The sequence below is a fragment of the Lepidochelys kempii genome, chromosome 7 (genome assembly GCF_965140285.1).
Source record: "Lepidochelys kempii isolate rLepKem1 chromosome 7, rLepKem1.hap1, whole genome shotgun sequence".
Classification (NCBI taxonomy): Eukaryota; Metazoa; Chordata; order Testudines; family Cheloniidae; genus Lepidochelys; species Lepidochelys kempii.
Genome location: NC_136386.1, coordinates 52,774,390 through 52,798,189, shown reverse-complemented (window position 1 = coordinate 52,798,189; position 23,800 = coordinate 52,774,390). Strand labels below are relative to the sequence as shown.

The following is a 23,800-nucleotide window of genomic DNA, read 5'->3' as shown; positions in this document are numbered from 1 at the left end:
CATGAACAGAGAGCAAGCAACAATACCCGAAGTCCAAAGGTGCAAACAATTCGATGTTTACTGAGGTGAACTTCCAGCAAACATGATTCCAGTTTCCTTCCTTAGTGTCCCCCTTCCCAGCTCTGACACCACAGAGCCTTACACCTGTGTCCCTGTCCCCATTCCGCCCGCCTTAGCAAAACATGATTCCAATTCCTCACCCCCATTCCCTGTTCCCATTTCCCCCCCCACCCACACACTTCCTGATTGACTGCAGACTATATAGTAAAACTTGAGTTCTGCTTTGCTATACCTTAACCAATCCTTTTGCTGAAATTTAACTAACCAATCCTAGCATATTGTAACATGATTATGTAACCAATTATATCCTACCACCTTAATTAGTTTACACCCAGCAAAATTAATTATACAGCAGACAGAAACAATCACAGAACCAGACAGAGATTATGCAGACAAACAATAGGGAAATGGGGACTACAGTGATAGAACAACAAAGAAATGAGGATTTCACATCCCAGCTATTGATAAGCGAGTTCTTGTCAGACAGGATGCTATCAAACTAAGCTTCCTTTTACATCTTCTAGGCACTTCCCTTTCTCTGGAGGTGATAGGCATTATCAGGACAGGATTGTATTCCTACCAGCCCAATAGCACCTTATTTCAATGTGACTAGTTTGGAATGTGAGGATGTGACCGGTCACTTCCCAGCTTATGGCTGCCTCTGCTGCTTAGCCAAAGATCTTAGCCTAAGCACAGGGCCTCAGACTGTCACAGTAAGAAAAGGACCTTACACCGGCAGATAGTGATTTTGATTCTTTCTTTTATACCTCTATAATTAGCTAAGTGATAAGAATACACCTAAATTCTTAGAGTATAGGCCTTTACAGACAGGCCTGAATGTCTATATCCTAACATTGCAGTATTTGGTCTATCCACAGTACAGAGAAATGAATAGCTAATTGAAAAACAAAACACAACCCTATTAAAAACAAAAAGAAAACTTAACTTTTCATAATTTTTGCTAAAAATTTAAACGTTTCTCTTCTTGCAGAATCTGACACAACCTAAATCTTGAGCTCATTTGAGCTAGCCGTGTAACTCTCTTGAGCATAAAGCCTATACATCAGACTCTGGCTTTCACTAAGCAAATTATTATTACTCCTGAGGGAATTCTGCACCAAAAAATTAAAAATTATGTCCATTATTTTAAAATTCTGTTAATTTTATTTGTCAGTAAATAAATGTGGCTCCAGCATGGCAGTGGGGAGCACAGGCCACCGGCTGCACTGAGGTGGGAGATCACCCTGCAGACCCCACCTTCCCCCGTGTAGGGGCTTGGCAGTGAGGCTGCACCTGCCCTTGACACAGTGCAAGGCCTGGGCGTGCCACAGAAACACCCCGGGGCCCTGCTTCTCCGTGCCAGGTGCACCAGGTGTGGGTGGGTGGGCAGGCTCAGCTCAGCAGGATCGAAGTGTGGAGGGGCTTAGTGTGGGGGGATCCAGGCACGGGGTGAGAGGTTTCTGTGTGGGGCAGTCTGGGTGTGGGCGGCTCAGTGGAGGATCTGGATGCACAGTGGCTCGTTGGGGGGTTCCGGGTGCAGGGGCAATGGGACTCTGCAGGGGATCCAGGTGAAGGTGGTTGGGGCTCAGGGGGGGGATGGGTGTGGGGAGATGGGGCTTGGCGGGGGGGGCTGGGTGTGGGGGACGTAGTCGGAGGGTCTGGGTGCTGGGAGAGTGGGGCCTGATGGGGTGGGGGTCCAGGTGCAGCTGGTTGGGGATCAGTGGGGCGGGGGTTTGGGTGTTGGGAGCTCATCAGAGGGGTACAGGTGTAGGGAGGTAGGGCTTGTCAAGGTGAGGGTTCAATGGGCCTGTTTAATGGGGGAGCCCCAGCTGCTGCTGAGGGGACACTGCATGCCAGACTCCCGATTACCCTATCCCCTTCCATTCTCTATCCCCTCCCCACCCACCACATTCCCCTCCACCCCCTCGCCCCCCCTTCCCTCATTTCCCCCAGCCCCACTGCAGGCACTCACTGTTGCACAGCATGACTGTCACTAGGACCCAGAAGGTGTCCAGAAGTTTTAGGAAAAACTTTTTCACTAAGAGGGTGGTGAAACACTGGAATGCGTTACCTAGGGAGGTGGTAGAATCTCCTTCCTTAGAGGTTTTTAAGGTCAGGCTTGACAAAGCCCTGGCAGGGATGATTTAACTGGGAATTGGTCCTGCTTCGAGCAGGGGGTTGGACTAGATGACCTTCTGGGGTCCCTTCCAACCCTGATATTCTATGATTCTAAGGTGGCGTTCAGCTGCAGAGTGAGCGGAGGCCAGACGAAGCCTTCTTCAGCAGGGCAGCTCTGCACTTGCAGAACGAGGGGGGCAGTGGCATGTAACCCTGTGTGCCCCCCATGCCTCACCTCTGTTTGGAGGGAGCAATCCCCCCCCAAAAAACTGCGCCTATGGTCGCCCCCCCGGCCTTCTTCCCACTTCCCCCCCAGTACGGCTTCCCTTTTTTTTTTTCATGCCGTTTTCTGCAGGGAAACACAGGAAAGCTGTGGGGGGCATTTTCTGCGGGTGCACAGTCCTGCAGAATCCCCCTAGGAGTATTATTATACATATGTCTGAGACAGCTTTCTACTTGCATCCTCTTAATGGGAGTTTTAATAATTGCATTGGGCCAATTCTTTCCTGGGGTAAGAATATTGATTCTTCCCTTGGGTAATTGACAGAGTGGTCACTCTCATTTCTTGCTACCATACACAGTCTCTGCCATGGGAAAGACTATCTTTATGGGCAGAAGAGCAGTGTCATCATTGTGCTTCAAATAAGACTTCAACAAAAGGCTTGAATGCTGCTGGGTAAATGAGACATTAACTTCTTATTGTATGGGTCGGTCTTTCATCAGTGTGTGGGAAAGCTAATGCCCAGGCACTCCAATTGGAGATGACATGTGAAAGCCCCTCTTTCTAGCCCACACGTGACTGGCTCTAGCTACCTCATTGGTTTCTAAGTACTTGAAACTCATGAACGGGAGCATTTCCAATGGACTCTGTCATTTTGGGAACAGCAGCCAGCTGGCTAAGGAAATCTAGAAATGTTATCAAACATTAAAATGAACATTTTGTGGGGAATTTGTTTGTCCTTTTGAAACAAAGGGTGGTTTATTCTGTACGGTCAAACAGAACCTCCGGTAGCATTGCTTTAGGGTTCTGAGATGTACAGAAGGAGTTCTGTGTTAACTGGGGCAGGGGACTGTAGACCCAGGAAGCTAAGGTGGTGATGAGGCCTCTGGTTACTATTGTGTCACTTGGGCCTGAGACCCTTAACAATAGAACAGGGTTCATCACAAATTTGAAAGATCTAGAGCAGGTTGAAATTCATCATTTCCACTGCAGTTTTCATTGAAATTTCAACAGAAAAAGGAGGATTTTTGTGAAAACTTCGTCCCACTATTCTCCCAGCTCTAGTGAGCTCCTGCCGTACCCGCTGCATATTTTGCTCAAGCCTGATGCTATCCTTCTGAGTGCTGGTCTCAACCAGCGCTTCTTGCACTAGTTGCCATGCACCGTCCATGTGGGCCCTGCTGTCCCACACTGACCATTCCCTGGTGCACTTCGATCTGCTCTGCTTTGAAATAGGAGCAGGCCAAAGTGCACTGGGGAATTGTGAGTGTGCAGCAGGGTCCATGTGGACACATAGGCTGTGTTTGCATGACAGAGCATATGCCAGCATAGCCGGCTAGTGTAGACACAGCCTGCTTACACTGACAAGGAGTTTTTCTGCAAGTGTAGGACCATCATCTCTCAGAATGACATTGACAAGCCCTCTTCTGTTGACATAACTCTCTACACCAGGGATTTGTCAGGGTCTCTTGGTCAGTCCAGGGTCTGTTTTTTTCACACCCCTGACCAGCATAGATATGCAGACAGAACTTTTACGCATAGACCAAGCCTTAGTGCTGAGCAGGCTAACGGGGGGTAGATTTACACCCCAGCATACTGTGAACTGAGTATTCATTTAGATAAGCCCTGACAGAAACAAGTAATTCATTTTAGGCCTTGTCTACACTACAAAGTTTTGTCGGCAAAAGGTATGTTGCTTTAATTTAACCGCTGTTGCATGTCCACACTAGCTCCTTGTATCATCAGAGCACATCCACACTAGCAGCTCTTGCATCAACACAGAGCAGTGTACTGTGGGTAGTTATCCCACTGTGCAACTGGCTGCAGGGTGTTTTGGGAAGAGTTTTTGCAGTGCTTCATGGGGCAGGTACAGCGTCACATGATGCAGGTTTCTCAGTCCTATCCTTCCATGGGCATCCTACTAGATTGTCAGCCCCTTTTCAGCTGAAGTGTGTGCAGGGAGGGAGAGGAGAGTTGTGTGTCTGGGGTGGGGGAGACAGTAGGCTGACCGACCTATCCTGAGGCAGGGAGGGGGACACCGGCCCCCGCCCCGCCCTGGCTCTGCTCAGCCCAGCAGTCACTCCTGAAGCAGCCCGCCTGCCCTGCCTATGGTTCTGTGATTCTCTCCGAGTTCTCCCACAGCCGCCTCAGCTGCCGGGAGTGACATCCTCAGCAGCTCTGTGAGCTCTCCGTGCTGAAGAATGTCAAAGCAACATAGCAGTTGTCGTCCCCCGTCCGTCCCCCACACCCCCACATACACACTCCCCGCAGCAGCAGTCTGCCTGCCACTGTATCCTAGCGCAGGGCAGAACAGGAACATTCCATGTTAATGATTTGCTCTTTGTTCCCGGAGCATAACAGCAGCTGGCTGTCAGATGCTGTCAGACACTGCCCAGAGCTTTGTAAGGGGAGGGGTGCATGACTGCAGGGCAGCAGAGATCAAAACAGTGAGCAGAGCAGTCATGACGGGCATTGTGGGATACTGGTGGAAGCCCATCATGTCGACAAAACAAACAGCAGCGTCTACACTGACGCTATGATGCTTAAAGTTTGCCACAAAAAGCTCTATGCCTCTCGTTCAGGTGGTTTTATTTTGTCGGCAAAACAGCAGAATTTTGCCGCCAAAAGTAGCTTTGCAGCATGTACACCTCCCCTGTTTTGTCAGCAAAAGGCAGCTTTTGCCAACAAAACTTCGTAGTGTAGACAAGGCCTTAATGTTCATATGCCCAGCTGGCGTCATGTCCCAGCTTGCATAGCATTTAACAGTGTTTATGTCAAGAGCAATATGTGAATAATTCCATTTGTAGCTGCAGCAGTCTCTTCTTCAGAAGAATCTTCCTTGAGCATATCTCTTCTTCAGAATTTTGTCCCTTTCTTATTAAATAGCAACTTTCTATAGCCAGTGATTCTAACTGTCAGGTAATATCTGCCTGAGGCAGCATAAACTAATGGCTAGTCCAGAGGGCCTGGGAATGGGCAGGCCTGGCACCAGTTAGCTTTGTGGTCTTGTCCTGTCGCTTACCTCTGTACTCCTCATTGCTGGGCCTGTAGATGAGGTTCAGACTTACCCAGCATTAAGTGCTTTGGATGAAAAGTGCTATTGAAAGGCAAGATGACAGTGGAATAGTTAAAAAAACAAAAACCTTCCATTCTTTATTTTGATTAAATAAATACTAAGGAATTTTGGTTCTGGAGTTTTTGATCAAATTGATTGGAGGCTCAGATTGGAAGACTGACTGAATTAAATGGGGGACACAGCCTTGTAGAAGGTGAAATCCACTGTCTTGATAACTAACATATGGGTATTTGTTACTCGGGAACCACATGCAAGAATTTTTTTGCCTTTCCATTTCTCCTCCTTATGTCGGTGAGAATACGAGGGGATATTTTAAGAAGTGGCTAGTCATTTTTTGAATTCCTCAATTTTTCCGTGCCCAACTTGAGATACTTTAACCTGGCCTGACTTTTGGATAGTGCTGAGCACCCATCCTCTGAAAATCAGGCCTCTTGAAGGTATGTGAGGTTGGACACCCACCCACCCCCCAATCCACTAGTCATGTTTGAAAATGTCAGCCTACATTTGATCTGAATGGAAGCCCAGCCCCATGATAAATCTGAACAATCCTGCTCCCAGGGCTGGCTTACAGAAGGCTCAGTGAGAGAGCGGTTGTGTCAACTTGTGCTCCAGAACCAAACCATTCCATTAATGAAAAAATAAAAATAAAAAAGCTTGAGAATGAATGCAGTGGATCCAGTGAAGTCTGCCGACAGCTCGAGACAATAGCTCTGATAAGTGTGCCCCAGCCGCGTCTTTCCAGTGATCTGTTGTGTCTGAAACCTAATGTCTGCTTTATGGACTCTTTTGCTGTCATGCAGCGCAAGCAGCTGGGGATAGGGATGTTCATAGTGTGAAGATCCTCAGTCTGCTGAGAGCTCTGTCCCATTATAGGGTCGCAGCTGGGTGGATTTGGGGAGAGTGCTTCTCTGGTTCTGCAGAGCTGCCCTTGTGCTGCATGTTCATCGGGCTGCCCTGGCACTTCCCCGCCTGCATGTCAGACACTTCTGACATTGCCTTTGCTCCCTTGCATGCAGGAAATAAGGCACATAGGAAGCGCACACAACCGGAGTGCTATGCCATTCACTGCTGCCACCGCTTCCAGCACTGCCCCCAAAGTGATCACTGCCCAGTACAACAGCCCCGCAGGCCTGTACTCCTCAGAAAACATCCAGACCTTCAACAGTGCTGTGGAGTCTAAGTCATCTGGTGATGCCCAGGACCCCAGCAAGCCGTAAGTAGTTCCCCACTTCTCTCTCCCTGCCCCCTCCTTGGTGGGATGTCTGTTGTCATGGAGTGAGCTTTGTCATAAACTCATTGCGAGTGTATCCATTCTTTAACATGGGACAATTCTCTTTCAGGCTTGTGGAAGGAGAGCAACTAGCAGGTGTGAGATGGGATGTGGTCCGGGGGCATGGCTTGTGGGGGGCAGGGAATGTTCTGCAAGGTGCAAGGGTGAAATTAACAATTGTGTGTTTTTGTTTGCTAGAGACCAGCGCAGTTTCAGCGTGCGTTCAGCATGACATACCAGCCCTTAAAATCACCCTCTGACCGAAACAGGTGCTCAATGCTTTATTATCAGCACTTTTGTACAATTAGTGTTTTCTTCTGGCTTTGCAAGTAGTGCAGGAAGGGTACAGTGTGGTACGGAGGAAAGAGCAGTCCCTTTTCAGAGAGAGCTTTGAAATCTTACAGGGACAATGTCAAGGCTTAGAGTTTTTATTAAACTGCCCTTTTCTTTGGATTTTAAAGAATTGCAGAGAGCTCTGGGCAGTTGTTTCTCTTCTGCTCAACCTGTTACACGGTTGAGATTGCAAGTCTGAAAATGTACCCTACCTCGACAGCAGTCCCAGCAGGACAGCCACGGGTTGGGTTTGTGTTTCCATCTGACCCTTGCCAAGTAACTCACACTTCACCAAAAAAACTAGCCTGCTTCTAGTCTGAAGTGCTAGAAACAAACCCGAGTATGTCTGATGATGTGAGCACAGGGCTGGAAGCCAGGAACCTGGTGGGCTCTGTTCTTGGCTCTGACACTGGCTTCCTCTGTGACCTTGAGCAAGTCACTCACTTAACCTCCGGATGTTCCAGTTTCCACATCTGTAAAATGGAGGTAATGATGATAATAAGTCAGAGTCCTTTGGTGTTATCTGTATTACCGTAGTGCTTAGGAGCACTAGTCATGGACCAGGACACTGTGGTGCTAGGTGCTGCACAAACACAGAACAGAGGCCATCACAATCTGAAGATACTGGCCTCTGCTTTCAAAGTTGCAGTTTTATGCCTGTGCTTTAGGTGCGAGTCCTCTAAATCCCTGACTTGCAGGTGCAGTCAAAAGGGAGATGTTCAGGGAACTTCAGTTGTGGTCACAGTTGTTTGGGCCTGCAGTAATTGAGACCTTTTAATACCAGTCTGAAAACACAGCTCCATAAGTGCTTATGCTAGTTCATAGCCACCCTGATAACAGCAGGACAATGTTTGGCTTCCCTGCCCCCAAGGGTTATTTTTGCCTTCTGTTTCCCTCCTGAGAGGAGGCTGGTGTCAGTGAGCCCCATGGGGCTGTTACTCCCCCCTCCCTCCCTCCGTGGAAAGAGGGCAGGTGGCAGATGGTGGGCAGAGATTGTAAATAGCTGCTAAAGCCTTCCAGGATTTTGTTTACCAAACAGGTGTCCCTTCAGAATTGAATTAACAGCTACTGCAAGGCTGCTTTAATCAGGCCTTCGCCTGTCCAAACCCCAGACAATAGTGACTTATGCCCTGCGGCTTGTTTTTCAATGATTCAGACTTCGAAGTGGGGCTGGAACCATGTTTGTCTAACACCACGTGATCTATAATGTACAGCCTCAAGCACCCATCCAGAGCATCTTTCTCTGAACTCAAGAGGCCGGATCCGTGTGCCAGTGTTATTCCAGAGGAACGTAATTGAAATTGTCCAGCCTAGCTTGTTTCCTCTAGACTTACACTGGTGTGAGTGATGCAGAGTCTGGCCAGAGAAACTGTAACCACTATATTTGGTTTTCAGATCTTTACAAAAGAACTGCCTTATGGTGACAGGTGGTGGGTGAGGGGAGGGAATTAGCATCTAGTTCCTCCTGCTACACTGTACACTTTGGGTGGTCTGGATTGCAGTCTGGAGGTGTGACTGCAGTTCATGTAGGCATACCCCTTCTAACTAGATTAAAACTAGCTCAGGCATGCCTCCATGCGCTCAGTCACGCCTCCTGACTGCAGTGTAGACATACCCTTTGCGCTCGGCCGGAAAATCAGCATTAGCCAGAAGCTTTACCATAGAGCTGATCTGTATATGGTGGATCCTTCTAGTGAAAGGAACACCTGATTTGAAGTACTCATTTCAGAATTGCTTGGGAATTTGGTTTAGTCCTCCATTAACTCCTTCCTTCCTTCCTTTCTTTTTTCCCCCCTCTGTGTTTTCCTCTCAACTCTGCAACCTTAAAAAAAAACAAAAAAAAAACAAACCCCAACCTCCCTGTAACCTTTTCCTGCCTCTAGCCGTTTATTGCCTCCTGGGTTCCAGGCACCTTTTGCAACAGTCTATAATCCTCTCCAGCCGCATACCTCCTTGCCTCCATTGCAAAGGAGGCACAGCACCTCCTCCATCCCAAGCCAAGTGAGAGTTGGGCCCGAACAGCTAAAGCAAGCCGCTCAGATCTGCCCCAACAGCCCTGTGGAAGTGGAGGTGCCAGGACTCAAAGTGGTGCACGTGCAATTTAATTCCCCCTTGCAGCTCTATTCCCAGAGAAACATCCTGGATACTTTACAAGGGCAGATCTCTTCCGTTAGCCCTGCTTTTCCCAGGTAACCTTGCCTGCTGCGTGCGTGGCTTACTCGGCGCACATGTGCATCCACGGCTTCATCTCCACAAATGACTTGTTACTTGTCCATTGCTCACAGTGTCCACCTGTCACCAAGAATCTGAGGTTTTGTGTGTCACCTTTGTGAATGAAAACTTAGTGCATGATGTTCTCATCACAGACACTTTCTCTGCATTGTATTTCTTTGCTGTGCACAATGCAAAGCACTGAAATGTACCAAATCAGTCTGCCACTCTCCTCTGCTGCTACACACACACACATAGAGAGAGAGAGAGAGAATGGTGAAATGTACAAGATTTGAGTACTTGAAAAATGGTCTTGTATTGACTTGACTTGTTCAGTGGAAGGGTGAGTGGGGTTGCTATTTAAAGCACCAGACTGGTAACATTTCGTTCCCAAATCCCTAATTCGGTAGTGACTGGAAGGCACTGCCATCTGTCCAGCTGGTAAATATCCTGTCAGCTTTCATTTCACATAGCACTGGTGAGTGTATGTGTGTACTGAAGGATCAGGGTATGTAGCCTGAGTTAGTCCAATTTCTGGCAAGAACAGGCTCCTCCTCCCCAGTGTTCACTTCCCAGGCAGGTGGCACCTACTAATCTGGAGGCACGGTGGCTTAGTAGACAGCATAGCATTGCATTGCATTGAGGAGACCTGGGTTCTATTCCCAGTTGAGCCATTGGATTGCTGGGTGACTTTCAACAAGTCCCTTCACCGCCCTGTGCCTCAGTTTCTCCATCTGTAAGGGTAATGACGCTTACCTCCTTTGTAGAGCGCTTTGCGGTCTACAGATGAAAAGCAATATAAATAGTTCTCTGTTCTATTAGCCTGTACTGATGGTAGGCAGTTTAGCGCTGTGATTCCCTGATGCTAGCTGGCACCAGCGCAGCAGTTCAGAATCTGTACTGAGTTATCTGAAATCACAGTCACCATGATATTAGTGATTGTCTCAAGGGCCAACCCTCCAGTTGTTTAAACAACATTCAGCACACTTGGTTTTCAGATGTTATTAAAATCAAAGTGGGCAGAGAAAAGCAAAGCTTAAGCCACTTAAAGCATCTTTGCAGAATAGCCGAGAGGCCAATTCCTTTCACAGGAGCTGGTTAGGAAATCAGCTGCAGCGCTACATTCTTAGATTATTACAGTTAGTTTGTGTCTATTTCAGTTTACAGTGCTATGAACTGGCTACTATGTATGAGTCCCATCCTCCTTTGCTGGACAAAATTAGAATTGCAGAACTTTGTCATAGCTCCTATACTGCTAACAGTCCTTTTAGCCAAGTGTTAAGGACCATGTACTTTTGGAGCAGGAGGATCTGAATTTTCACCCAACAGTCACTGCAGAGATCCACGTGGCTAAGTTTTGCAATAGAACAGCCAGGAAATCCCAGATCGCCACCAATTTATAACAATACAGTGCAGTTCGTGAACTACAAGGAGCAAAGCATTTTGGTGTTACAGCCTGTAATTGATATGCTTTACCTCAGGAACAGTAAAACATCACTACTTCTCATTGCTAATCCAGACCCTGATAATGCTGACAGAAGAACCCAAGTGGATCTTCACCCACTTCTAAGCAAAAGTTCAGTGCCTGTGCATTAGAATTCCCTACTGCCCAGTCTCGAAGACCTTTGTTACCTTTACAACATCACTGAATATCAGGGTTGGAAGGAACCTCAGGAGGTCATCTAGTCCAACCTCCTACTCAAAGCAGGACCAATCCCCAATTTTTGCCCCAGATCCCTAAATGGCCCCTCAAGGATTGAGCTCACAACCCTGGGTTTGGCAGGCCAATGCTCAAACCACTGAGCTATCCCTCCCTTCCAGAATGTACCACAGTAAAATAAAAGTGAAATTACGCTTGCCAAAATACACTGAGTGAGGCTGTCTCTGTGTGGGTTTTATTACTGTGGCTGGTTGGTATCTTGCTAATTTTCAAAACTCAGTAATTCAACAGTGGGTCTCCTGGTCACTACTATGAATTTGCAAGGTTCCTCTGCTCTCTTTTTGGAATGATTAACTCCACTGAACGATGTCAGAGTTATCTTCTACCAAATATCTGTCCCCACAGACTCTTACTTTTAAGCCAGTTCTATCACTTTGTATTGATAGCATTAGTATGTGCCCCTTCCCCAAGACGTGAGCTATTGCACAATTTAATGAAGGATTTTTTTATTTTTTTTTTGGTCTGTCTTCACAGTCTCATTTTCTAAAAAATGTATCCCTGAGTGCTAAAAACATGGAAGGTTTGATGTGTACATTACGCACATTGTCACAATACTTGTTTGTTTGAAATGTTGTGTGTCTGTTTATAATGCTCCGTAAGACAATTTTAAGCATTTGCTTTTCAGTGTACATGAATTAAATATCCTTAGTATTGTGGTTGAAAAACTAACAGTGGGCTTCAGCCCATTATTTTGAGAGTAGAAAAGGTGGTGGGAGAACACCAGGGTATAAGAATGTAATGGGGGGCATGGATTAATTTAGGATAATCCAGGGAATTTCCTATATAATAGACATGGGAACTTGATCCTGTTTCAGGTCATTGAGATTCATATTCTGGAAGCTTGAACGTATGTGTGTATTGCTCAAAAGAGTACACCGCTTTCACTCCAGAATATTTTACCATAGATGGGAACATTTTCTGAGATTATTTCATGGAAAAAGTGCATTATGACGTTTACCATCAATTTACTCTGTGGCGCTTGAAGTGTTGATTGTGCAGGGCTAACCCCCAGATAACTTGATGATGCATTGGCATGGAAAATATGCAGTTGCTTCATCATCAGAGAGATTTCTCTCACCAAGTTCGTCTCACTTTTCAGGATGCTTGTGTACAAGTGTCTGTACTTCCTGTGTGTGGCAGCGGAGTTCTTGTAGGCTGAACCTCGCAAACCACTTACGTCTGCTTATTGCATCTCATTTAACCTAGCTGGCAGATAACCTAGTAGGTCATTCCTCAATGTCATTTACACTTCAAAACCAAAACCATTAAACTGAGATTGCTAATCACTCACACACCACAAAAGGCAACACAAAGGTCTTGGTAGGCAATGGAGATCCAGTGCTTAGAGCAGCAGCTTGGGGGTCAGGAGGTGGAACGTTATTCCTGACTCTGCCACTGACCTGCTTTGTGAGCTTAGGCAAATTGCTGAAGTGCTCTGTGCCTCAGTTACCCTATCTGTAGAATGGAAATATTGGTACCGATTCTTTAAAAAGCCCTTTGAGCTTGAATCTGCAGCTGTCACTCTTAGGAGTAAGAGTGCAGGACCAGGTCTCTCTGTAATGCAAAAGGTTTTTTAATAAGAGCGTTATTAATAGAAGCTAATCAATATTGATATGTGTATGTAATATTAGGAATGGAATACAAATTCCCTGTTCAAGTTAAGCACATATTTAAGTGCTTTGCTGAATTGCAGCATTGGTCCCCCTGCATGTCAGGGCCTTGGCCTAGAGCAGGAACAAGCAGAGAGTCATCCCTTTGTAGCTGAAGTTGAAACTCAGCTTTCATTACTAAGCCCCATTTGCTCCCCATTGCCTGCACTAAACACTCGCTGTCTCTAGCTCTAGTTGTGCTAAGAACCAAGCCAGATCACCCTTCTTAAACAACAGGAGCTGGGCCTGCTTCAAGAGCAGCACAATTCATTCTTTATGGCAAAATGGGCTTTTTTTTTTTTTTAAGCAGAACTGTTATTTCCTGCAAAGTACCTTTTTAAATTTCTTACACTGAATTGCAAAGTATACTTGAGAAGGGTGTGTGTGTTTCAAACAGTGGAAATCCTCTAAAAATAGAGTGTGTTCCACTGGGAAGCCATGGTGTTCATCTCGCTAGGATTGCACTTTACTTGTGCAAACATAGCCTTCATCGCTACTGTTTTATGCTGTATGTTTGCACATGGGGGTGTTGGTTCGCAGATTGTGGCAGTGGATTGTTTTAATTATAGGTCATTTATCAAATATTTTTTTTAATATTCTCCCCAGTTTGGAGCACCACAACCAGCCCTCTAGTAACCTTGTCATAGACAAGGAGTCTGAGGTTTACAAGATGCTCCAGGAGACTGAAGACCCAAAGGAACCACCCAGGCAATCTGCTTCATTCCTGGTGCTACAAGAAATTTTAGAATCTGAAGGTAAGCAGTTACTGTGTTCTCCATGTGGCTGTCAGATTCCCTTTGCTATGATCTGATTTAAGGTATACATTTGGTTTAAAAGCAAACCCTCTTCCCCACCTGGTGATTGTTCAAAGTGTCCTTTGTAGATGATTTCCACAGAAACCTACAGACACACTTTTCCATTAACTTCCGTGTGCAGGGGTACTCTTTCCATACAGTTGTTATGCATATGTGCCCATGAGTTTGAACTCTTACTGCATGAGCATTTTAAAAACAAATCCTAAAACATCAAAAAGGAATCCTTTTAAAAAAGTTTTAGAAACTCCCCCAAATTTTCTAAATATCAGGCTTCACTTTTCAATGGGTAAAGAATGTTTAGAGTCAAGATTGTGTGGGACACTGTGTGTGACGATGTGAGCGCTAAAGCTAGCAGTTTCCATCCTCTCGGCAAGGAAAGGGGAAAAATCAGACACAGCTGAAATCCAGGAAAGTACTGGCTCTGTTAAGGACGAGTAGCTGAAGGTGCCGCTCTTTTTGGCACCACAGGGTCAACATCTGGACTTCGCAATGCACAACTACAGTCTCATAGATTCATAGATTCATAGATATTTAGGTCAGAAGGGACCATTATGATCATCTAGTCTGACCTCCTGCACAATGCAGGCCACAGAATTTCACCCACCACTCCTAAAAAAGACCTCACACCTATATCTGTGCTATTGAAGTCCTCAAATTGTAGTTTGAAGACCTCAAGGAGCAGAGAATCCTCCAGCAAGTGACCTGTGCCCCATGCTACAGAGGAAGGCGAAAAACCTCCAGGGCCTTCCAATCTGCCCTGGAGGAAAATTCCTTCCCGACCCCAAATATGGCGATCAGCTAAACCCTGAGCATATGGGCAAGATTCATCAGCCAGATACTACAGAAAATTCTTTCCCGGGTAACTTGGATCTTACCCCATCTAAAAACCCATCACAGGCCATTGGGCCTATTTACCATGAATATTTAATTACCAAAACCATGTTATCCCATCATACCATCTCCTCCATAAACTTATCGAGTTTAATCTTAAAGCAAGATAGATCTTTTGCCCCCACTACTTCCCTTATCAAAGGGATCTGTGCTGTACTTAGTTGAGCCCCAGATCTTAAGTTTGTTTGTTTTTAACTCCATTCTGTAACAAACAGGCCTAGATAGGGAAAGAGATGTGTTTGACAATGGCCATTAAAAGCCTTTCTTTGGCTGAGTTCACAGCACTGGAAGGTGTATGTCTAAGTCCATCTGTAGTAACATGGTGGTCTGGTATGAGTCTGGAAGTGAAACAGATCTGTCAAATTCCATTGTCCAAGCTGAGTGATTTGCAAAGAGCAAACAGCCTTAAAGCGAGAAGCAAATTAAATTCTTAAAATTCTTTTAGTTTAATCCAAGATAAAATCATATATTTTTAAAAGTGTCCCTGTTTATGTTGTATATATGCTTGTAACTTACAGCTACCGATGGGAGTTCTGCACATATGTGTGAAACTCTCATCACATTTGTGAACCACGGAGAAAGCCCACCCCGTTCTCAATAGCGCTGAAGACAATAAGAGGCAAAGGTGCTTCTTATTCTGTTTTGCAAGGATTTGCAGCATTGCTGGAAATCTCTAGCACTGAAATGTGCCTACCTGGTAAAGGGCCAAAATGGGCTATTGCTTGGTTTCATTCTGAGTTGATAATCCTTGATACTGAGCAGGACCTGTAAAGTTATGCATCCCTGAAAGAATGCTTGTTGCTTAACTTGCTTCCCCTTCAACACAGCTCAGAAAGGCTCTGGCATTCCAGGCCAGATGCTTGGGGATGCTGATAAAGTGTACAGTGATAAACAGAGGCACAGGCAGCAAATGCTCAAAGACTCTGAGCCAGATCCGCAGCTGGTGGAAGTCAGCAGAGACACCACTGTCTTCCGTCAGTAGACTGCTTTATACCAGCTGAGGATCTGGGCCCATATCTTTTGGAACTTGGAATAACAACCAATGAAATAACACAGTCCCTCTTTGGTGAGCCTCAAATCTCTTTGCAGCCTTAGAGCTCTTATTGGAAGGGTGGGAGGAGTCACATTTCATGTCAAATAAGGTAGGAAGGGTTTTTTTTAAATAACTAAAAAGATGTTTTAGAGTTGGCTACCATGAGCAAGCTGCTGCGCCTCTTCCCTGTACAGTCCATCATATTGGATTGTCTGGATGGAGCAACAGTAGTTAAACGTGTCACTGAGGGACATCATCACGAGCGGCAGTGACTCTGAAGTGGTGCTGGATCCTTCCTGGTCCATTTGAAGGCGACTCAGGATTAAGGAGCTTTGCAGCTGTGTAACTACATCAGTCCTCCTACTGTGGGCAAAACACTAACATAGATGAGTTGGACTGGGGCCAAGAGGGACTTGCGACTCTGCTGTTTAGCCTGCATTAGTGCAAGCCCTGCTTTGTCTTGGTACAGTGTGTCAACCGCAGGGATCACCCCAGGGTAACTGCAGTGATGTAGGTACAGCGGCGCAGGTGTCCTTGATGTAGGCAGGGCTGTCTTAGCAGGCTGGCTGAGAGCCAGCTTTGACAAGGCAAGCCATGGGCCCAACAGGCAAATGGTGCAACAACATCCGCAGAGCATGTGGCTGGTCATGCTCTGACCTTTCTCTGTACTCTGCTGTGATAATAGGAGTTGTAGCTGGCAGCTGCATCATAGCTAGGGCCCTCCAAATTCATGGCCATGAAAAATGTGTCACGGACCGTGAAATCTGATCTCCCCCTGTGAAATCTGGTCTTGTGTGTTTTTACCCTATACTATACAGATTTCACAGGGGAGACCAGCATTTCTCAAACTGGGGGTCCTGACCCAGAAGGGAATTGCAGGGCGGGGGTCACAAGGTTATTTTAGGGTATTGCCACATTTACTTCTGCGCTGCCTTCTGAACTGGGTAGCCTGAGAGCAACAGTTGCTGGCCGGGCGCCCAGATCTGAACCCAGCGCCCCACCACCAGCAGTGCAGGAGTAAGGGCGGTGATATCACACCATGCATCCTTACTTCTGTGCTGCTGCTGGCGGCGGCGGCTCTGCCTTCAGAGCTGGGCTCCTGGCCAGCAGCCGCCTCTCTCCAGCTGCCCAGCTCTGAAGGCAGCGCCGCCAGCAGCAGCAGTGCAGAAGTAAGGGTAGCAGCACTGCAACTCCACACTCCCAATAACCTTGTGATCTCCCCACAACTCCTTGTTTGGGGTCAGGACCCCGACCATTACAACACCGTGAAATTTCAGATTGAAATAGCTGAAATCATGAAATTTACAATTTTTAAAAAATTCTATGACCGTGAAATTGACCAAAATGGACCATGAATTTGGTAGGGCCCTAATCATAGCACAAGTTTCCTCCTTTATTCTTTCATCGGTGCCATGTGGGCTGGGCTGCAGCAACTTGTGTTTATGACCTTGCTGGTCATTGTGGCTGTTTCTGTGGGGTTTTATCCCCTTTCTTTGACACACACTAGATGCAGCTCACTCTTGGGTTTGAATAACATACTCTTGAGAGACACAAGGGTGTTCCTCCCATGCCCTGTCCCATCCTGCCTGAAATGGAATAAAATCCCTCTGTCCTATCCTGATCTATAATGTATGTACCACTGTCTATAAACTGAGAGGATCTGCAGCCCTTCTTTACTGCCACATTATTTTAAAAGCTCTTTCATAATCCACTTTCTTTACTGTAAGGCTAGTAATATTTCAGTGGTTTCAAGGGGAAGGGGGGATAGCTCAGTGGTTTGAGCATTGGCCTGCTAAACCCAGGGTTGTAAATTCAATCCTTGAGGGGGCCATTTAGGGATCTGGGGCAAAAATTGGGGATTGGTCCTGCTTTGAGCAGGGGGTTGGACTAGATGATCTCCTGAGGTCCCTTCCGACCCTGATATTCTACGATTCTAAAAGGAACTCTGCAAACAGGCTTACTGTGGTGTTTATGCACACTTCAATTAACTGTCCCTAGAGTCCAAAGCCAGGAGGGACCCTTGTGATCTTCCATAACACAGGCCCTAGGAGTTCCCTGGATTAATTCCTGCTTCAAATCCAACAGCTGTATTGAACTAGAGCATCTCCTCTAGCAAAGCATCCAGTCTGGATATAAAGATTCCTCTTGCAGTTTGTGCAGCCCATAATCCAAAATGCTCTGTTTTGTATCCCCAGGGGATCCCAATAAACCTTCTGGATTTAGAAGCGTGAAAGCACCAATGACAAAAGTTGCCTCGTCGATCGGAAATGCCCAGAAACTGCCCATTTGTGATAAGTGTGGATCCGGCATTGTGTAAGTATTGACCCATCCCAATCGCTTATAGGCTATGTCTGCACTACACACGGCTGGTAGCAGCGTGTAGGGTATATGTATCTACTACAAGCTGCAGTGAAAAGCTTGCTGCATCTGCACTGTGGTATGTGGCAGTGAAAGGCTCGGGCAGCGGGGAGAGAGCAGTCAAAAGCTTCAGCATTCCCTACTAATGGAGCCTTTCACTGTGGCAAGGAAAGGCTCTGGCAGGGCTAGCCTTTCCCTGCGGCAGGAGAAAGCTCCAGCAGAAGAGAACTGGCTGAGTCCTTTCCCGCTGTCTCCCCACAGTCTTCCCAGTGGCAGGGAAGGGCTCCAGCAGTGCGGAGGCCACAGGACACTAGCAGCATAGATAGGGAAGCATAGTTTTGGGGGAATAGAGCCGTGCAGGGTATGTACTCGCATGTATACTCACCCCCATTAGGTGCATCTTTATTTGCCTAAGCCATGCCTCACCAGCTACACTGTGGTTTATACCCATGTTGGGGGGCTGTGATGGTATGAAGAAGAAGTGTGCAGTGTAGACATTCCCACAGAGTGGAGCTCGCTGTACTATATCGTGTCTGTATAGGGCAGGGGTGGGCAAACTATGGCCTCTGGGCCATAGGTAGTTAACAAGCTGCTGTGTAGTTTCCTTATTTTGGTTTGGCTAGTTGCAAAGAGCATTTGCACTGTGTTTCCCTGAGCGGGCAGGCCCATGTACAGTGGAACAGTTTGACACCCTAACTACAGTGTAGAGTTAGTGACCGTTCGCTGCATCGGAAAATTCAGCCAGGGTCCAGGCACCTTTTGCTTCTCCCACAAACATCTGGTTTTTATGTTGCCAGTCAGAGGGCTGCCCTTTGGCTCTGCAGCCCTTTGCCCAAACTGGTTGTGCTGGAGTAATAGTTTGGCTAATTTTACTTGGTTTTGAGCCATTCGAACCCACTGTTCATGGTACACCCTCAGTGTTACCTAACACACCCATTTACCAGCTCCTCTCTAAGACTAAGGCCTGTCTACACTACAAAGTTAGGTTGATGCAAGTCACCTTGCACCAACCTATTTCTGTGTGTGTCTACACTCAGATTTGTCTCTGGCCGACATAAGCACCCTGTTACGCCGATACAGTAACACCACCGCCCTGAACGGCCTTGAGCCATAGTCAACCAATTGAGGTCGATGCAGTGCAAGTGTGGCCTCTGTCAATCCTAACAGTCTTCCAGCAGCTGTCCCACGATGCCCCATTCCCTGTGACAGCGACTGCTCTGGCCACACTTGTAAACTCCACTGCCCTGGGGTTGTAGAGACCAGAAGCTGCTCCCCACTTTAACCCCCACTCCACGTTCTTTTGAAATGCCTTTTCCTGGTTGCTCAGTTTGGCAGGCCCACCCAAAGGCCCAGCTAACCACGCCAGCTCCACTCAGTGGGCACGCTCCGGCCTGGAGCAGGCGGGAGGTGTTGGGCCCCCTGGGCCTGTGGGGAGAAGAGGCTGTGCAGGCAGAGCTACAGCACAGCCCCAGAGGCGTGGGCCTGGCTGGGCAGACTGCCCCCGGGATGCAGGCAAAGGGGTCTGGCGGGATCCCTTGCAATGCCGAGTGACGGCGAAGGAACTTTGCCAGGGATATCGCCAGAGAGCGTCAACAGGGACTTTCCCTGGAACTTGCTTGTGCGGGGGAGGCCAGTTCTAAAAATGCTTTCAGGGAGCAGGGTTCTCGTCCGTGCATGGCGCTATCCAGTCACAGGGCCAGATCCTCCTCAGGTGTAAATTGATGTAGCACCGCAGGGATCAGTGAGGTTACACCAACTGAAGACCTTGCCCATAGTCTCTCTAACTGTGCATGGCCCTGGCCTGCACTGTGTGTGAGGGGACGAGAGTTTTTATTCTTTCCTGGGCATCAGTCTGCGTCCAGCGGGGGTACCCACACTCTGCCTCCCTAGAGCCATGCTCCCCATAGATGCTCTCACTGGCACCTTGCTGCTGCAGAACAGCTGCCTCCTTCCCACCCTAGGGGATGGCTGTGCTGCCTGGGGCAGTCCCAGTGGTGTGCAAGCATGGGGGATTTCAGCCAGGGAGTCCTTGGAGGATTGCGGGAGCCCCAGAGCTGAGCGATCATGTTGTTTCCCACAGGGGGGCGTTCGTAAAACTGCGTGACAAGCAGCGCCATCCAGAGTGCTATGTGTGCAGCGACTGCGGGACAAACCTCAAGCAGAAAGGACACTTCTTTGTGGAGGATTGCATCTATTGCGAGACGCATGCCCGGGAGCGAGTGACCCCGCCCGAAGGCTATGAGGTGGTCACTGTCTTTCCAAAGTGAATGACGTCATCCGCTCTGTATTATTTTTCCCACACTAACGTTTTCCAAAAAGCAGCCCCCCCGCCCGCCCCCTGCGTGAACCTGCCTTGCAATAAGGAATGCTCGGCATGGCTTTTCTTTTGCTGCCACAGTAACCGTCCATCTGTTAGCCTTAGGTGCCACTTAATTGTTCAACACTTGCATTTTTTAAAATCTGCTCTGACAAATCAGTTTGGAACCCTTTTTTGTACTGTCCAATCTTTCTCCCTTCACTGTCGATTGCAGATGAAAATCAGAAGCCAAAGCCGAAGCACAGAAGCTGTGTGGCTCAGTTGTTTTTCCTTCTGTTCATGTTCAATAAACATGATGAATCTACAAGACAAACTGTTGTCTGCATTTCTTTCAGTTCTGTGTATGTTGGCCTCCTTCTACCCCCACCCACAAAAAACATTTCGCATTCTGACAAGGCTTGGCAGAATTCGATTAGTATCTTTTGGTAATTTAGATGTTTGTCTTTTAAGAATTTTTTTTTACATTTTTATTCAGGCTGTCGATTAATCACAGTTAACTCACGTGATTAACTCAAAAAATTAATTGTGATCGCAGTTTTATTCTCACTGTTGAACAGTAGAATACCAATGGAAAGTTATTAAATAATTTTGGATATTTTCTACATTTTCAAATATATTGATTTCAATTACTGCACAGAATACAAAGTGCACAGTGCTCACTTTATAGTATTACTTTTATTACAAATATTTGCACTGTAAAAATGATAAACAAAAGAAATAGTATTTTTCAATTCACCTCATACAAGTACAAATAGTGCAATCTCTTTGTCGTTAAAGTGCAACTTATAAATGTAGATTTTTTTTGTTACATTAGTGCACTTAAAAACAAAACAATGTAAAACTTTAGTGCTGACAAGTCCACTCAATTCTTGTTCAGCCAATCACTATGAAAAACAAGTTTGTTTACATTTGTGGGAGATAATGCTGCCCGCGTCTCAATTTACGTTACCTGAAAGTGAGAACAGGCGTTTGAATGGCACTTTTGTAGCCAGCATTGCAAGGTATTTACATACCAGATATGCTAAACATTTGTATGCCCATTCATGCTTCGGCCACCATTCCAGAAGAAATGCTTTCATGCTGATGACACTCATTAAAAAAAAAAAAAGTGTTAAATAATTTGTGACTGAACTCCTTGGGGGGAGAATTGTATGTCTCCTGCTCTGTTTTACCCGCATTCTGCCATATATTTCATGTTATAGCAGTCTCGGATGATGACCTAGCACATGTTGTTAATTTTAAGAATACTTTCACTGCAGATTTGACAAAACGCAAAGAAGGTATCGATGTGAGATTTCTAAAGATAGCAATAGCACTCATCCCAAGGTTTAAGACTCTGAAGTGCCCTCCAAAATCTGAGAGGGAGAAGGTGTGGAGCATGCTTTTAGAAGTCTTAAAAGAGCAACACTCAGATGTGGAAGATACAGAACCCAAACCACCAAAAAGGAAAATCAACCTTCTGCTGGCAGCATCTGACTCAGATAATGAAAATGAACATTCATTGGGCCCCACTGCTTTGGATCGTTATCGAGCAGAAGTCTTCATCAGCATGGACGCACATCCTCTGGAATGGTGGTTGAAGCATGAAGGGAAATATGAATCTTTAGTGCATCTTGCATGTAAATATCTTGCGACGCCGGCTACAGCAGTGCCATGCGAACGCCTGTTCTCACTTTTAGGTGACGTAAACAAGAAGTGGGCCGCATTATCTCCTGCAAATGTAAACAAACTTGTTTGTCTCAGTAATTGGCTGAACAGGAAGTAGGACTAAGTGGACTTGTAAAACTTTAGAGCCTACATATTGTTTTTGAATGCAGTTATTTTTGTACATAATTCCACATTTGTAAGTTCAACTTTCATGATAAAGAGATTGCCCTACAGTACTTGTATTAAGTGAACTGAAAAATACTATTTCTTTTGTTTTCTTACAGTGTAAATGTTTGTAATAAAAAATAAATATAAAGTGAGCACTGTATACTTTGTATTCTGTTATAATTGAAATCAATATATTTGAAAATGTAGAAAACATCAAAAATATTTTAAATAAATGGTATTCTATTATTATTTAACAGCGCAATCAACAGTGATTAATCATGATTAATTTTTTAATTGCTTGACAGCCCTAATTTTTATTGATTCAAATTTTCACAGTTGCATGAAATTATGGGACTGGTTCAACAATAAGTATTTAGGGACAGTACACACTGAAATTCAAAACTGTTCTTTGTAATTTTTACAAATAAAATTTTTAAAAATAAAATTTTTACAATAAAATTTTTTGTAACTGTTTAAAAAAAAAAAAGTCAACATCACGTCAAAACATACCAAGTAAATATCCTTCAGCCACATGCTAGTAAGTTATCCAGCTGCACTTTTCTTACTTTGCCTAGCTGTGAATTTCTGTCATTATCAATGGAAATATTTTTGAGAGGGTTTTTGGGTGTACAGTGAAATAGACATTTACCGACATCTACTGGTAAAAATCAACTGTTCCAAGCCTATGACCAGATGAGAGGAAGCATTTGTCCTGAGGCTCCCTTGGATATCATGATGTGCATGGAGTAAGGAACGGGGCATAGTTGCACCAGCCCAGAGGCACTACAGGCAGGGAGGTAAGACCCTGAGTCAAAATACCCTCCCGGCATACCTTCGCTCCATTGCTGATCCGGGCTAGTTCCTGGTTACTTGCTGCACTTCTGGCTAATGTGGGGGGTACCGGTGATCACATCTAGCACTCAGTCCGTCCCTTGGCAGATCAGCAGCCCAGTGGAGCCTGCTTTGCTCCGCTATGCTGTGCCCCTTTGACTCCCCAGCACAGTGTCCTAAGGACAGAAACACCTAGGAACCAGTCAGCTTAGACTCTCTGTACCATGCAGGCCCCAGCACATTGCAGTGAGAAACAGCTGATGTGTCCTGTAAGCCAAGGAATCTCTGGTGCTGTGTGGTCAGGCAGTGGCCAGCCACATCTAAATTGAGAGGATGGACTGGTTTCTGGCTTAGCTACAGGGAAAGGTTCCTCTCAGGAGACTGAATTCCAGTTTGTCTCCAGATTCAAACTCCCTTTAAGTTCCTGGGTGTTCAGGTACCGGACTTTGGTTCTAGCTCCCCATAAAACATATTGTGTATGCCCAACAGACCATGAGAATAAGCTCTTTGTCTACGCTCTGGATGTGCAGCTCCAGTGCATGCATTCCTGCTGCCCTCTCCCTGCCCTGGAGGGAGTTTAGTCTCAATGGCCAAGTGGGCCTCGATTTGGCCTCACTGCTGAGAATGCCAGGAAGGAGACTGATGAAGACATCCGAGCCTTCCCAGTCCTGTCTCTGCCACTAATTGAGCTGCAGAATAATTAACCTGTTCAGAATACCAATAACCTTTCAGGGGATATCCTTTCCCAAGAAAATAAAAAAGTCCCACTCTGCTCTTTGGACGCTGATGTGAAAAGTTCTCCCATCAGCGTAGGAGCTTCTTCACTATATTGGCGCAGATGCACCGTTCTAGCACTGTACTTGAAGACAAGCCTTTAGTGTGCAGAAAGATTAGCAAATATGGCAGGCCACCAGCTTGGATTAACAGAGAAATCTTCGGTGAGCTTAAACACAAAAAGGAAGCTTACAAGAAGTGGAAACTTGGACAGATGACTAGGGAGGAATATAAAAATCATGCTCGAGCGTGTAATCAGGAAGGCCAAAGCACATTTGGAGGTGCAGCTAGCAAGGGAACAAGAAGGGT

General features: G+C 46.1%; 1 protein-coding gene across 5 annotated transcripts in view; it reads left to right on the top strand.

Annotated features, from left to right (window-relative positions):
- PDLIM1 (PDZ and LIM domain 1) overlaps nt 1-20,384 on the top strand; it is a 92,188-nt gene extending 71,804 nt beyond the window's left edge. For 2 of the 5 annotated variants that reach the window (XM_073352760.2, XM_073352763.2), the window contains exons 4-8: nt 6,943-7,013; nt 8,961-9,266; nt 13,264-13,412; nt 17,592-17,709; nt 19,835-20,384. In XM_073352760.2, coding sequence (XP_073208861.1) covers nt 6,943-7,013; nt 8,961-9,266; nt 13,264-13,412; nt 17,592-17,709; nt 19,835-20,021 — 831 coding nt within the window. In that variant the 3' untranslated portion in view covers nt 20,022-20,384. Of the gene's footprint in view, nt 1-6,490; nt 6,688-6,942; nt 7,014-8,960; nt 9,267-13,263; nt 13,413-17,591; nt 17,710-19,834 lie in introns of those variants that run through there. The other 3 variants (XM_073352765.2, XM_073352764.2, XM_073352761.2) reach the window with 3 other exon arrangements.
- The last annotated feature ends 3,416 nt before the right edge of the window (nt 20,385-23,800 follow it).